Source organism: Lepisosteus platostomus, chromosome 13, assembly GCF_059453375.1.
Source record: "Lepisosteus platostomus isolate fLepPlt1 chromosome 13, fLepPlt1.hap1, whole genome shotgun sequence".
In the NCBI taxonomy this organism is placed as follows: domain Eukaryota; kingdom Metazoa; phylum Chordata; class Actinopteri; order Semionotiformes; family Lepisosteidae; genus Lepisosteus; species Lepisosteus platostomus.
The window spans coordinates 28,905,750-28,922,387 of record NC_142623.1 but is presented as its reverse complement, the minus strand read 5'-3'; the positions used below and the strand labels follow the sequence as shown (position 1 = coordinate 28,922,387).

At 38.2% G+C, this 16,638-nt stretch overlaps 2 protein-coding genes across 2 annotated transcripts; one reads left to right on the top strand and one right to left on the bottom strand.

The window, feature by feature from the left end:
- Positions 1-3,824: 3,824 nt before the first annotated feature.
- On the top strand, positions 3,825-10,049 carry nudcd2 (NudC domain containing 2). Its single transcript, XM_088604036.1, has 4 exons — positions 3,825-4,167; positions 4,583-4,631; positions 5,008-5,159; positions 7,875-10,049. The coding sequence occupies exons 1-4, from the start codon at positions 3,979-3,981 to the stop codon at positions 7,956-7,958; spliced, it is 474 nt and encodes a 157-aa protein (XP_088460162.1). The 5' UTR covers positions 3,825-3,978; the 3' UTR covers positions 7,959-10,049.
- ccng1 (cyclin G1) lies at positions 9,511-15,773 on the bottom strand. The gene is made up of 7 exons (XM_088604035.1): positions 15,542-15,773; positions 14,604-14,864; positions 13,923-14,176; positions 13,571-13,649; positions 12,766-12,864; positions 11,558-11,765; positions 9,511-11,299 (listed from the first exon to the last, which is right to left on the bottom strand). Exons 2-6 carry the CDS (start codon positions 14,862-14,864, stop codon positions 11,574-11,576), a joined length of 885 nt encoding a protein of 294 aa, XP_088460161.1. The 5' UTR covers positions 15,542-15,773; the 3' UTR covers positions 9,511-11,299; positions 11,558-11,573.
- Between the last annotated feature and the right edge of the window lie 865 nt (positions 15,774-16,638).

The window sequence follows — 16,638 nt, the reverse complement described above, 5'->3', positions numbered from 1 at the left end:
CACCTGAAGAAGGCTCCATGGCCGAAACGTTGTGTTCTCTTTCTTCTTTTTTTCAGCAAGGAATAAACCTATTACTTGTTCCTTTGCAGCCCACGCATGCTGACGCAGCTATCCACCTGATACTATAGTCATGTGACTGAGGCTGAGATAAAATCAAAACCTAGACGTGTCTAACAAAGTCAGTTGCAAATCTCAAGGCCAATGGCTGATGGCAAGTTCAAGAAGTCACTAAACAGCCTGATAAACACCATCATGCACATTGTGGTTGCCTGCTGTGTAGATGTTGTGTTTAATCAGGGACTAATTCAGGCTCCTGGGCTCCTTCCCCAAAACGCTACTGTGGGTTTGGTCTTCCCTGCAGCACGAGGAATGAATGACTTAATTTATCGAATTACCTGTGCAAGTTATTTACTATGTTTTGTAATGATATCTTGCATTTGATGAATAAAGAATTGCAATTGCTTAGGTACAGTCCCCATAAAACATTATGAGGAAGGAATGTTCACTTTGTTCCATGTAAATTAATAACTAGACACACTGAGAAGTCACACACTGGAACAGAAAATAGAAAGAACTGCTGCTTTTCAGAAGCTCATCTTCAAACCTCATGTGATCAGAGCATTTGAACAGTTTCCATAAGTTCTCACACCTGTACATGAAGATCATGATCATAACAATTATTTTTTCAATGATGGACATTAATGTAGTATATAATTATACCATAATATTATATAGAAGCAGGTTTTTTAATACTAACCATTGCATTTTGCATCCTACATTTTGCAATGCAAACATCCTAAGCTCATCACACTTTTAAATGAGTGCAACACTACAACATTGAATACTTTTGGTTCCCAGGAAGAGCAGGATGTCAAGAAACTCTTACTCTTCTTTAATTTAAGTAATTTGGCTTATTTATGCAAAGTTCAGGTTCTGACACTGTAATAAGCCTGTATACCACCTCTAGTGCAATTCAAAGCAAGAGCATGCTGTGAACTGAATTAATGATTCAAGAGCTTCTCACATCACACTCAGCAGGAAACAGCTCTTTCCACACTTTTAAGGTAATCAGTTAACCTCTGGAGGCAACAATAAGTGAAATGTAGCATTTCCCCAGCAACGATGAACGCAAAAAAATCAAACAATCCCAACAAATTATAGTGATGAACCAGAGCTTGTAATTATGAAGAATCCTATCCCTAACCCCTCTCCTTATTAAGTCTGGTCCAGAAAAGAAATCTGAATAAAATTAATAAATGTATCACAGAAAATATCTCCAATAATTCTTTTAAAAATAAGGCCTAGAGGCTAGTAATAATCATTCATGTTTTAGCTGTAGTTTATTGCTGCAAAACTTTTCAAAGGTTCTTGGTCCAGTATGTATTGCGTAATTAAATCCAGATAAATATAAATATTTAAATAAATGTATACAAACGCACATTAATTTTTTAATTAATACGTTTTCTCCATGGGATTTCTCTTACTAGTCATCCATTTTCAGACTTTTGTTCTTATATTTAGATAATGAAAGCCTAATTGTGCTCTAAAACAAATTGCATTGAAAATCACCCACCTGATATATTCTCTCCAGCTGTAAGAGTCCTGCTCTGCAACACTTCAGAGTGCTAACATTCACAATACCAGTCCTGAAAAAGTCAACATTGCATATGGGGATAGGCAAGTGTTGAGTGGAGAGTCCTAAATTGCTTCCCTTTATATAGTAGTGGTTAATTACCTTCATAAAAATGAGGGGTAACTAAATGCATTAGGAGAAACATGCAATTTTTTACATTTATTTTTAATGTCTGAGTGTTGCAAAGTGCACTATACATCTACAATATACCTTATTACTCTCCACTTCTTGGAGTGCCACAGAATATTGTATGTAGCAATGTGACTAAAAGAGACCGCTGGATTGCAGATCTTGTGAAAGAGGAGGCTATTTTGTGTAATGTACAGTGCCTTGTGAAAGTATTCGGCCCCCTTGAACTTTTCAACCTTTTGCCACATTTCAGGCTTCAAACATAAAGATATAAATTTTTTATTTTATGTGAAGAATCACCAACAAGTGGGACACAATTGTGAAGTGGAACGAAATCTATTGGATTTTTGAAACTTTTTTAACTATTAAAAAAATGAAAAGTGGGGCGTGCAAAATTATTCGGCCCCTTTACTTTCAGTGCAGCAAACTCACTCCAGAAGTTCAGCGAGGATCTCTGAATGATCCAATGTTGTCCTAAATGACTGATGGTGATAAATAGAATCCACCTGTGTGTAATCAAGTCTCTGTATAAATGCACCTGCTCTGTGATAGTCTCAAGGTTCTGTTGAAAGCGCAGAGAGCATCATGAAGACCAAGGAACACACCAGGCAGGTCCGTAATACTGTTGTGGAGAAGTTTAAAGCCGGATTTGGATACAAAAAGATTTCCCAAGCTTCAAACATCCCAAGGAGCACTGTGCAAGCGATCATCTTGAAATGGAAGGAGTATCAGACCACTGCAAATCTACCAAGACCTGGCCGTCCCTCTAAACTTTCAGCTAAGACAAGGAGAAGACAAGGAGAAGACAAGGAGAAGACTGATCAGAGATGCAGCCAAGAGGCCCATGATCACTCTGGATGAACTGCAGAGAACTACAGCTGAGGTGGGAGAGTCTGTCCATAGGACAACAATCAGTCTTACACTGCACAAATCTGGCCTTTATGGAAGAGTGGCAAGAAGAAAGCCATTTCTCAAAGATATCCATAAAAAGTCTCGTCTAAAGTTTGCCACAAGCCACCTGGGAGACACCCCAAACATGTGGAAGAAGGTGCTCTGGTCAGGTGAAACCAAAATCGAACTTTTTGGCCACAATGCAAAACGATATGTTTGGCGTAAAAGCAACACAGCTCATCACCCTCAACACACCATCCCCACTGTCAAACATGGTGGTGGCAGCATCATGGTTTGGGCCTGCTTTTCTTCAGCAGGGACAGGGAAGATGGTTAAAATTGAGGGGAAGATGGATGCAGCGAATAATTTTGCACGCCCCACTTTTCATTTTTTTATTAGTTAAAAAAGTTTCAAAAATCCAATAGATTTCGTTCCACTTCACAATTGTGTCCCACTTGTTGGTGATTCTTCACATAAAATAAAAAAATTATATCTTTATGTTTGAAGCCTGAAATGTGGCAAAAGGTTGAAAAGTTCAAGGGGGCCGAATACTTTCGCAAGGCACTGTATGTATACCACAGATCAGCTCTTCTATTGACAAGACCACTGGGGTTTCAACGTCAATGATAGACCCCGTGGCATTTTTGAATGCACCTCCAGAGGAGGCATGGTAAACCTATCTCACTTTACAAAGTCTTTTGTTATTGAAAAGACCCAAGGCTATTTTGTTGCTGATAGGAATTCTGTGTTATCGATAGTACTCTTGCTTCTTGTTTTGATAAAAGGAAGCCTCGAGGCTCCTACCCTACAACACATGCAAAATTAGAGGAAACACTGCATATTCTGTGAAAATCTGCATTGTCTAAGCAAAAGGAATACGTTTTGCTGATGTTTTTTCACGTGTTTTACACATCTTGTTCTGCTGGAGAGTGGTAACAATGTATAAGGTAAATAACCATCCGAAGCTTGCATAAAAACGAGCATCGCTTAATACCATAAACATTAGATAGCTTTCGCTTTGGTTGTTCCAGTGTATACTAGCGTAGACGCCAGACTTAGAGCTCAGATTTTATCAGTGCTCTCAAACTGCTGGTAAATGCAAGCACCGCGTCTCAAAAGACTACATTTCCGGGAACGAGCACGTTTCCGCTACGTTCATGTGACGTAGAACGTTAAATGAACTCACTGGCGCGTCTAGTGACGCATGTTTCTAGATACAGGTTATGAGGTGCCTGCAAGTTTTAAATGGAAAGGAACTGAGATATTCAAGAAATATTTCGTTTATTCTTTTGTGAACGTTAGCGCGTTAGCCAGCAGCACCAGGCATGTCGGTCCATTTTGATGAACGAAGCGGGGTGATTCCCTGCAAAACCGCATGGGGTGCCTGGTATCAGACCATGGAGGAGGTTTTTATTGAAGTTGATGTTCCTCCGGGAACTTCTGCTAAAGACATTAAGTGTAATCTCGGCAGCAAACAAATTGAGCTTGCTGTAAAGGGACGAGACGTTTTTAAGGTAGGGTTCAATCGAAATGCGTCATCTTCTTCCCACGATTTGACCTGGGATCCGGGTTATTGGGCAGGGTTATGTTTTGCTGTCAAGATTTACCAAATCATCACAACGCACGACTGCTCAGCATGATGTCATTGAACTCTTCGGGACCCCAGGAATGTTTTATCTTCCAATTGATAACAATACACCTAATAACAATACACCTTCTTGGACAGAGACACTTCACGACACTTAATGATGCCCATCCCAGATAAACTCCTAAACAGACACAGTTTCGTAGTCCATTTTTTTTTAATTCTGAAAACATTTTTACTTATTTTGAATCATTTGTCTTAAAATCTTTCAGTTGCTTTGGACTTTAAACGTTGCGACGTTAAAATAGGAAATGCATGTTGTTGATTTTTAATATTTCTTTTAGGGAAAACTGTTCGGTTCCACTATTGCAGACGAAGGAACCTGGACATTAGGTGAGTCATCTTATTTTAGACGATTACATTGAAGATCGAGGTTATACAGTAAAATCATTTAATCTTTTTGCTTAAAAGACTGAAATGGAGTCAAGAAGACGTTATTTAATCTGCTGCAAAGTTACTATTAAACTGCTTCAACAAATATATTCATGTGTATGTTAATAGATTATATAACAAATAATAAAACGCTTTTGAGTTTTGTATTTTTCTGCAGTTGCCGAGTAGGTCCGATAACTAGGTGCATTTTTCATTAAACTGCAAAATTGCAAGTAGATGCATTTTCCATTAAACAGTCTGCGTTGCAATCAAAATATTGTGTTTTGACTATTCAGAAACGGAAATACATTCTGCATGTTCTTCCGTGTGTTATCAGAGGATAAGAAGCTTATCCGGATTATTCTAATGAAGTCCAATCGGGAGGCAGGAAACTGCTGGCCTTCGCTGCTGGAGGGAGAGTACTGTGCGGACCCCTGGGTGCAGGACCAGATGCAGAGGAAATTAACTCTGGAGAGATTCCAGAGGGAGGTGAGAATTACGGATCTATAGGATTTTTGTTCCTGAGACCGTCAGTACTACATTGTTGTGCTTGCATTTAATATAATGCTGATTTGTTATGAAGCTCAGCAGGCTTGATGGGTATCTAGACTGGTGCTGTCCTTTAGATATTCTGTGGTTCCGTTAGGGGCTTGTGGGGAGGGCATTGCCTTGCAGCAGTGCACACCTGGCGGACTGTCTCCTGTGGTAAGGCTGGGATCAATGGGTTCCAGCTATTTACTGAGTGCCTGCAGACTTGCAGTAATATTAGTAAGGTGTGCCAGTCTTACATTCAGTGCCAGCTGTCCTAGCAGGCACTGTGGAGCTCAAAAGATTAGAGGTTAGTACCCTCCCACTCACCTGTCTGGTATGGCTGTAGGGAGTTCAGTAGTGCTCTCTGTTTGCATTTAACGTGTCTATGATATCAATAAAAGCATAATTCAGACAAAAGTCTGGTGCTACCATTTAAGTCACTTATCGGAAGAACATTCGCTTAAAAACCATTTAAAATAATGAAAGCTCTAAACCAATCATTAGTGCATTTATTGATTAACCATTACCTGTCCCAATACTTGAGAGAGGAAATCCGTATAAATGCACGTCTCCTCGAAATAGCCATGTGTGATGTTTATGTTCAGCTGTGAACATCCAGCTACAGTGTACACCTAAACACCAGAAATGTTTAGAAACCTGGCTAGCATGCCAGTATAGGACAAACTACGTTTTGGATGGGAATACTCCTAATTTTTGAAACCACATATAAGAATAAGTTAATGTACAGTTGCAAGAAAAAGGTTGTGAACCCTTTGGAATTACCTGGATTTCTGCATTGATTACTCATAAAAATGTGGCCTGATCTTCAATTAAGTCACAATAATAGACGAACACAATCTTCTTAAACTAATAACACACAAACAATTGTACTTGTTCCTGTCAGTACTGAACACATCGTTTAAACATTCACAGTCTAGGTTGGAAAAAGTTTGTGAACCACTAGGCTAATGACTTCTCCAAAAGCTAATTGGAGTCAGGTGTTCCAATCAATGAGATGAGATTGGAGGTGTGGGTTGGAGGTGCCCTGCCCTATAAAAAAGACACACAAAGTCTGGTTACTGACAGAGTCTGCTCTTCTCAAGAAAGAGCTGTTCATGTCAGCCATGCCCTGATCAAAATAAAATATCAGAGGACCTTAGAAGACGAATTGTAGAGATGCATAAATCTGGAAAAGGCTACAAAAGCATTTCTAAAGGCCTGGGTGTTCATCAATCCACAGTAAATTATCAATCCACAGTACTGTTGCTACTCTCATTAGGAGTGGGCGTCCTGCAAAGATCACAGCGAGAGAGTAGAGTGCCATGCTGAAGGAGGAAAAAGAACCCTAGGGTAACAGCAAAGGACCTGCAGAGATCTCTTTAACTTGCCAAAGTCTCTGTTCATGTGTCCACTATAAGGAAAGCACTGAACATGAATGGTGTTAATGGAAGAACACCACGGAGGAAACCACTGCTCCCCAAAAAAAAACATTACTGCATGTCTCAAGTTTGCAAAAGACCACCTGGATGTTCCACAACTGGGACAAAGTTCTGTGGACAGATGAGACCAAAGGTGAACTCTTTGGCAGAAATGCACAATGCTATGTTTGAAGGAAAAAAAGCACTGCATACCAACACCAAAACCTCATCCCAACCATGAAGCATGGTAGAGGGAGCATCATGGTTTGGGGCTGGTTTGCTGCCTCCGGGCCTGTATAGCTTGCTATCATAGAGTGAACTATGAATTCAAAATTGTATCAAGAAATTTTATAGGAGAAAGGTCCGTCACCTGAAGCTTAATAGAAGTTGGGTGATGCAACAAGACAGTGACCAGAAACACAGGAGTAAATCAACAACAGAATGGCTTAAGCAGAAGACAAGTTGTGTTCTGGAATGGCCAAGTCAGAGTCCAGACCTCAACCCAATTGAGATGCTGTGGCATGACCTGAAGAGAGCTGTTCATGCAAGGAATCCCAGAAATATTAATGAACTAAAATTTTATTTTGTAAGAAGGAATGGTCTAGAGTTCCTCCTAGCCATTGTGCAAGTCTCATCAGCAGTTACAGGAAACGTTTGGTGGAGATTATTGCTGCTTAAGGAGGTTCTAACAGTTACTAAATACAAGGGTTCACTTTTTCCAGCCTGGACTGTGAATGTTTAAACGATGTGTTCAATATTGATAAGAAGTACAATTGTTTGTTTGTTATTAGTTTAAGAAGATTGTGTTTGTCTATTATTGTGACTTAGTTGAAGATCAGACCACATTTTTATGAGTAATTAATGCAGAAATCCAGGTAATTCCAAAGGGTTCACATACCCCAAACCCTTTTTCTTTGAACTGTATGTACTGTACTACAGTAATAGTAAAACTAGTTTCATCTCCTGCTTTATGTGGCATAAGCTTTCTTTATAAATTCAGTAAAAGATTGTGTTTCCTGATTTGAGATCCATTTAGTCAGATATAATAACCAAATACTTTTTTAATAAATACGACATTAGGAACTGCCACAAAACAGATTACCAGTGAGTTTTCACTATACAAAACAATATATCAATAGTTAATATTTCTAAGTAGCACCCTTGCTTTAGCTCAGATATCATAGACAAGAATGTGGATATTGTTTACAATATTCTGAATGCCTACAATTACATTGACAATATGTTTTTCCTGCAGAATCCTGGATTTGACTTCAGCGGTGCAGAGATTTCTGGAAATTTTGCTGGCGGTGGACCAGACTTTTCCAATTTAGGAAAATAGAATTGCAGAGTGGTTTTTGCAGATGAAGGGACTGATGTCTTTTGGAAAAGGAAAGAAGCAAAGAAACTAAAGCGGTTAACAAGCCCTTCCTACAATGTGGCCTTCCTGAGAATGGTTCATGGGAAACTTAAAGATATGCCATATGAGCACTCTAAAGAACAGAGGAAATGAGAACCATATTAAGGATGTTCTGTGTTAGTGGCTTATTTTGTATGTCAATTTATTACACAAGATGTCTAAAACATCAAATATCAGGAGAGTAGGAATGTTTTTTGTTTTTCTGCTTTTATTTTGTGTAGTACAACTCCCAGATTACGTTGTAAGTACTAGGTAGTTTCTATTTTTCAACTATATAGCAGTACTAACCTGCATTCATTTTGACTGTTTTAATTAAATTCATGAAGTTATTTTAGGCTCTGAGAATGAAAGAAAAAAACAAATTTGTTTTATGATATGTCCATTAACCTAATATATAGAAAAACGTAATGGAAGGATCTGCATAAGGGCTGTTCTTTCTATTGCAAATTAAAACACTATTAGGTTGGGCAGAAAGACATTCTGGCTACACTTCCTTTTTTGCATTTTGATTTTAAGGAGTATTATCTCCTAAATTAAAGTATAAGGTAACAATGAGACCTTAAAACTTTTGAAAATATCAGTTTCTTTTAAACAGTCAAAAAGATGTTTTTGCAAAGCAGTTTGAGCAGTGGAAGATTGAGCCTGTTTGAGATGCATCCAAGATCCAAGATCAAGGAAAGTGCTCCCACCTTTGTATCTCAGAATTAAGTGTTCAATGATTTAGAAATTAATACTACTTTAAAGGTGAAACACTTTCATAAAATGTCAAATTCATTAAGCAAGCCATGTGTCAGGATGGATCTAGTTTTTCCCCAGAAGATGTGCACCAGATGTAAAGGAAATGCTTTCTGCACAATGGTGTACAAAAATAAATTTGCTTCAATTTCAGTTTTGTTTTTCAACATTTCCATGAATTAGGATGTTGACTTTTAATTGGAACAAAAACCATAATATGAAAATTAATCAGTTAAAATGGAGTAAAACCATGAACCGCAATTAAGATAAACAAAGCCAGTCACGTGAAGTGCAGGTTGAGAATTATAGCACATTTAATGACTAGGAGTGTACCTGCTGTGAATGTGTGCTGTGTGTCCAAGATCTATTGCGTTGTGAACACACCCTTTCACCACACTTGCAGTACTCCATGGCTGCCAATGAAATAGTAGGGGGTACTCTCTCGTGGGTATACAGGGTTCATACACCATTATTCCCAGGTACTGCCCAAGTATGCTAGGCAATATTGGCAAAACTACAGTGACTACAGTATGTGTTAGCATAGCATTCCTTCCACTCCCCACCCCCCCACCTGCAAGACACTGTCAAGCTTCATATAAAACAGGTGAATGGCAACAAGAGCTTCAAAGAAACTCATCTACTTTTTTCCCCCCCCTCAGGTTTATTTACCCAAATGAAATCTGCAGTCAACATGGCAAAAATCAGCCTTGTGTGTATTTTTGAATGACAAGACATCTACTGCATTTCAATAAGAGTTTATTGAAAGGTTCACACTTCATCATCAGATCAGTCTTTAAAGAAGCCACCATCACATTCTGCAGTTAAATAAGAAAATGTTCACACAGTACTGCATTGTAAAGCCATCATACCTTAATGAATACATTAGAACAGACTGCCTTTATATGGCAATGTGGTTGTAACAATTTTGTGTTTAGGACCATTAGTTTGAAAAGAGGATTTCTCCATTTAGGAGATTTTGCCAATTTTAGTCCTTCAAAATAAATTTTAAAAGGGGAGCGGTTTACTTTTTTCTTGCCATTAGGCAATTGGAACTTCAAAGGCAACACGTTAACTGAGCATTTTATAATATCTCACTTTAAACACTCAGAACTCCATTTCTGCTATTCTACATTTAGCTTAAACCAGACAAATCCAATTTTGAGATGCAGTTAAAACGTGTTCTGCTGTACTTCAAATAAGGTATTCTCAAAGGTTTTGAAGTGGTGTAACCAACAAGACTTTTCATTAACAGTTTCCAAAAAACTTAGGCTACTTTTCCTGTACTTTTCAAAAATAAAAAGTTGTTAGTGTAACGCCTTTCATGTTGCAGACTTGTGACAAGCAATTACAGGACTATTAAACAGGCACTTAACAATAACAATAGCCCAGACTCAGAGCTGTACATGTACCCTCCACATATACATTAAGGATCACTTTCATTTTCCTTAACCTGGGGGATACATTGCAGTGTAATAGAGAAATGAAAAAATATATATATACCTTAGGGTAGGAGTGTGCAATAGGCTTGTTCAGCTACCTAGGCTGGAAGTTTAAGGGTTTTGGGCCCGGTTTCTTGGTTCCAATGTTTTAAATCACAAAACCCTTCTTCCTCCTCTTCCACATAGTGGACTGAGGACCTAGGTGGTTCAATACTTTTAGACCAATCACCAGTGCCAAGGCCTAACTTAATAACCATAGCACCGATTTCAGAGCACATACATACACATAATACAAGCCTTCACCCACTATAGAACAAGGTTCCCCTGGTCTTGTCTGACATTACCAAAAGATGTCCTTTACTTTGTAACTGAAGGTTTGACATTGAGACAAAAGAAAAAAAAACTACTTTCCATTTTGGCAAAAGATGCACAGAATGTCATTCACCTGGCTTGTTTGCACAGTGTAATAGCAGTATTGTCATATTAAGTCTCAGGTATAAACACGTTTAAGCAATTTCAAAATATTAAAAGTAACAAAATGCAAATGCTATTTGTGTGCAAATACTGCAAAACATTAGATTTTAGTTTTAACTACCTGCTTACATTTTTTGTAAAGTCTACCTCAAAACTTAAACATGTATTCAATGATTTGAGACAATATAAGTCATGCCCAGTTTTTTTTTTAACCTCACAGGGTTAAAAAAATTCACAGCTTTAAAATAAAGGGTTAGCTGGACAGACCCTGATTAGCACTAGTACTAGACTTCCTTACCTAAATTAAGATTAGCTAGTCCAGAGCTGGTGATAATCAGGGTCTGTAGAACCACTAGGAAATGTTAAATGAGACTTCTAAAGTGTTTCCAATTAAGACTGATCCCTTTAAAGCATAAAATGTGGTACTACTACAGAGACCAAATCTTCCAAGTCTTAATGAAGCTGACCATTCTAGAAATGGTCAAAGCATATTAAAATACTTTCCCTTTCATAGTTAAACTTCACTTTGCTGTAACTAAATTAGTAATGTCATAGTAACCCAACTAGCAACTATCTTTTTCCTTTTCTGCTGGGAGAGAAAGCATTCTTCCGTACCTGCAAAAGTAAAAAAAAAAAGCCAGTTAGTATTTTAAAAAAGCCACATAGACAAATTATGTTAAGAGGCTTTGATGAACAGGGAGCTTAAAAAAGCTCCATACTATGAAGATGCTACCTTTAAGCTTAAGACAGGACCAGACATTTTAACCTTTTAAATGCAAATAAAGATCTTTAATACTTCTTAAAGTTGAAACTGAAAATGTATTTGGGTGGGGCAGGCTGCAGGATCAAAGCCTCTTTATAAAATAAATGTACCTATATTTCATCCATCTTAACAGGCTGCTTCAGGAATTGTGGGCAGATGGGCGATCCTGTAGTAGCTGTGTTTCAATTGTCTTGCAGTCCGGCCCGATACTATCCACCTCAGCTTGTGGTTGTCTGGCTTTGTGCACTTTGTAGAAGAGTACTCAGCAAGGCACTTTGCCACCATCTCTCTCACACAGATAAGGTCCCCCTCCTTAATCTAGAGAAAAACAGTGATTGGCAATTCAATGTTTTCATTAATATCAAATTTGTAAGTTTGCAAAACTGTGAGCCTACATGAAAAAGCTTTATAGCAACTCCAGCACCTTTTCTACCACTTCAATATGGAAAATCCCACTGCACTATGGAAATATACAACTGGATCAGACCATTCAAGCAACTGTCTCAAAAGGTTTCATTACGGAGCAGTATTAACACTACAAAAAATGGATTTTACATCCCAGAAATATATATATTGATAAACTTCATCAGATAAAGAAATAAAGAGTCTGAACTGGCTTAAAGTATTTTACTACTCTACAATTAGAAACCCTAAAGATTGCTAAATCGAATACATTAATACATTATCAATCAAGGCATGCCTAGATAGGCTGCAAGTTAAATCATATGTTGAATAATTGTGAAAAGGCGATTTCAACTGAAAATTGAAGTGTACATTCAATATTTTTCCCCAAACTTCATCACTCAGACTTGTAACTTTGTGAATTAACTGACTCAGGCTCATTATGTAGGTGCTTCAGTAGTGCTAAATTTCATCTACACATCCACCAGTAATTCAGTCTCAAAAGCAAAACGTGCAGCATTTGACTCAGCTGCTTTAAAACGATCCTTTCAGCTACATGTTCTTGAAACATGAATGCAAGATTAGCAAAGGATCCAAAACTTAAGACATAAATTTCCCCATCAACACTGATATTCATATTACTCAATATGAATAAGTGCTGGTGCCTCTCACTAAAAACAAGGAGAAACCAAGTAATCTAGATGATTCAGGTAACAAAAAGACTTGAACATGGCACAGGAAATCTTAGTTGGTGGCAACCATTCTATCACACAGGATGAATATGATGCCACTGACGAGCATATCCACTTCAGAAAAACATTTAGAATTTAGTTTGTGCAAAAGCTTAGGTTACAGTTTATATTCAGCTCTGTCCCCCCAGTTCAATGCCTTTGTCCAAACATTCCTTGACACTTACATTGGAATACTGCTTGAGGCTCTGGAAGTCTTCTGTCAGTTCATGGAGGCTTTGCTCTTGGATCTCCAGAGCTAATATAGCCAGTGCAAGTAGAGAGGGCTGAAAAACGTTACACTGATTAGAGTTTTTATCAAGACAAGACTGAAGCTCAACCTTTATCAATACTGAAATGCCAAGAAAATCCATAAGAAGCAAACTGATGAAATGCCTTCAACTAAAACACAATCTATAGAGTTTGAGACTACATATGTAATCTCCACTAGACCACAGATGCATTTCAACTTATCTCAAGCACATTTGGTTTTAACTGCAAGGTAATTACATCAAGTATCTGGAACTAAAAAAACAAAACAACTATACCTAAATTGCAACTTGCATACAATATCTGTGAGGCATAATTACAATAGGTCTAAAAACAACCTTACAATATAGACATCAAACAGGTCAGAACAATTTAGAGTTAAGACTTAAAAGCAAGAGGAACACTGAACTATGGAAATTGACGGTGTCCCCAGACTAATCTTATAAGATTCACTTCATTTACCAACAAAATGGACTTAAACATTACATTTGCTACATTTGTACCCAAAGCAGAATCTGATAAAACAAGAGGTAAATGCTTGAATATTCTGCTATATTCAAATAGCTGACAGATGCTATGGTAGTACTATATTGGCGTGCATTAACCTTAACAGCTTCTGAAACTTTTTCAATTCAGAAAATAAGTTACTTTCTTTAACAGGAAGTTAGTAACAGTAGATAATGTCAATTTAAAACTTTAGACAACTAGCAAAGGTTCTCTTACCTTTACTTTGGAGAAGGAAAAACAACAGTAGCAAGCTTTCAGTTGAGCTTCTAAACGTTCAATGTTCAGCATCTTCTTTCTAAAACGTGAAGAGTAAAAACCTTTATAAATCTTGGTATATCTTAGACATAAAGCATTCATTCATTAAAGGGTGCTTAATGTATGCACTTAGTTAAAGGACAAATATTTTTAAACAATGCACAAAACTAATACAGTAATATTTTTCGTTTTTTCCCCCCTCAAAACTTGTTTTGCATATATTTTAGAACCAATGGCTCTTTAGGTTTCCTATTACAAAAACAAAAAGAGTAGCACTCTAGAACATTCCTTGCTATTTACACAGATTCTGTACCTCTCAGCAGGCATCTGCTCAATGACGTGCGAGTAATACAGCCTCAGGAAATGCAGAGAAGTTGTGGCCTTTGCCTTCCAGTGCAGCTTTTCCAGAACAATCTTCTCCATTCTCATCATGTCCGACACAGTAAACCTGTGCTGGCTTATCCGTATTAAATCATTGGCCAGAGGAATATTCTTCTCATCTTCAGACACCTTCACAGCAATGTAGAAACAGCAGAGTCCCACACAGGATAGATGTTTAGGCTGCACCTGGACAACAGAGTTGTACAATTGTGAGTCATAAAAGCCAGAAGAAATCCATTTTAACAGCTTAAAATAAAATTTAAAAAATAGCAAATGCCCAGCACTACCCTTCAGTTTCATTACTGCTTGTAGACGATATGGATCAAGATTTAAGTTTGATGTTCAGGAAATTATTCAGATGGTGCAAGATATTAAATGCAGAATTTAAGAAAAGTGAGTGTGAAAGGACGTGATAAACTTTCAAACACCAACAAGAGCTACCAGCCCCCATTAAGTCTCAAGATATTAGCTTGGTGGATACTTTTAACACAGTATAAAACGGTGATACACGTTTTTACATCAAGCATCAATAAATGGTTTGCAAGCACTAAAACACTGGCACAGCACCTACAGCAGGTCTACAGCATTTTATGGTCAATGAATCGACGCATACCTTCATCTGAGCCAGGAATCTATCCAGAAGGTTCACCGCCAGAGAAAAGCTCTCTGCACTGAAGCCGAAGAACCGAGTCAGGGACAGCAGCTCCTTCACCTGGAAGTCCCGGAGCGCCGCCGTCATCCTGAGCCCGTTGTCCTGGGCGGACTCGATGATCCTCAAGCCGCAGAGCTTGGGCTGGTACCTGGCCTCCTGTTCTAGAAGCATCTTCAGCTGGACTGGAAAAGTCGTCTCGGGAGCCGCCACCGTGTCAATCATCTGATGCGGCAAGAAAAGTAAACGCCTTTCGTAAACTAACACAAACTCCGTTTGACAAACTTCTTATTCCTATGGGCCATGCATCTTAAAGACGGAAAGTCAGAGGCGATGTATTGAATGCATTTCTTAGAATTATAGAAACGTAGACTTTTTAAGTGCCATCACGACCTTCAGCAGTGCCCGTTTAGACATCGAGCCTGGATAAACAGCTCAAGTTAAAGGCTTTCGTTACATAACTTAAAAATTGCAGGGGGACACTTCCAAAAGTGTCAAAACTCATAAATACCATAGAATACACCACCACTGTCTTGAGTAAATAAGTTGATATAACGATCTCCCCGCTTTCAACAATAAAACATCGATTTTAAAATTAATTCAACGACTAGCAAAAGGGCAGAAGGCGCAGGTCTGCGCGTCATCAGACAGTGCCCGTCTAAGAGAGCCTTGTCGACTCATGTCTGAACATGCCCGACTCCACTCAAGTCAATGACGGCAAAGGTTTTTACTGAAAAATATACAAATTTGTCAAACGTTCAAAGTAAATATACATTTAGAAATCAGCGTTGAGGTTTTTAAGCTATTCGACATTTTGATTACGTTCATGCAGTGATCTGTCAACCAATTCTTACTGTACCACATCTTTGAAGAATAAATACAATATTTAAGTCATAACTTACCTCTATCCTCACTGGAATAAAAAAATAAGATGTGAAAAGCTGGGTAAATACAAAGTAGGTTTATTCCTTTTAGCAACTTTGTGAAAAAGTCACCTTTTCGCAAAGGTAAATAAAAATTGCACTAAATTACATAAATATGTGTAAGCATGAATTTATTGAGGAGCCGGTGTAACCCCCAGAACTTCAAACCCCTGCACACTCCCTACCCTTGGCTAAAAGCAACAAAATGTCCGTCCTTACTTGTATATAAAGTAGTAGGGCGGGACATAGCTTCCAAAACCATCCCAGGGAGCGGTGGGATTGGTCAAAATCGTAGTAATACGAGTCTATATTCACCACTTATTCGCTAACTAAACTATCAATCAATGTAAATTGCGTCTTCATCAGAACTGTACTGCTCATGTGACCAGACAGCTGAGACAGCCACAGCTGAGATCTGCAGGCTCATACTACTGCATATTCAGAGGCATATCATATCAGGCTGGAATAGTCTGTGCCGTACAAGTACAGCTCGTCAGTGCTAAACTAGCATGCATTTCCAACAGCACAGCTGTGATTCAAATTAAACGCTGTATGCACCCAGAAAGATTTTCCACAAACGGTTCCTTCCCAGTTCAACTATTGGTAAAAAAAATAGTTTAAATAAGTTATAATGTAATAAAAATAATTAAAACATATTTTTACCTTCTCCTTTTACACCTAAATCTTCTACAGTTTAAGGTTCATTGTTCAATGGTCCAATTTTCACACACTTTTGATGAAAGATTGTAGGATGCCACCTTCTCTCTATGGACTTGCTCTGCCTCTCTAGACCACAATGCAAAGCTTTCAAGATCCTCACCAACCCTTCCCACCCTGCCTAACCTGCATTTACTTCTCTCCCCTCTGTTCTGTTACAGCACCTACCTGGAGTAGGTGAGGTGCAGAAACGTTGCACTTTGAGATCTTGCACATTATGTCATTACTCCATCAGGCCTCAGTTATTTATCATGTGTTTAGGATGTTTGTTCTTGTGCTGGGTGGAGGCTATCAATTATCTGCTTTATGTTGCATATTTGCATCATGTGTCTTCAATTGAATGAGCTAGCCAAACCTAA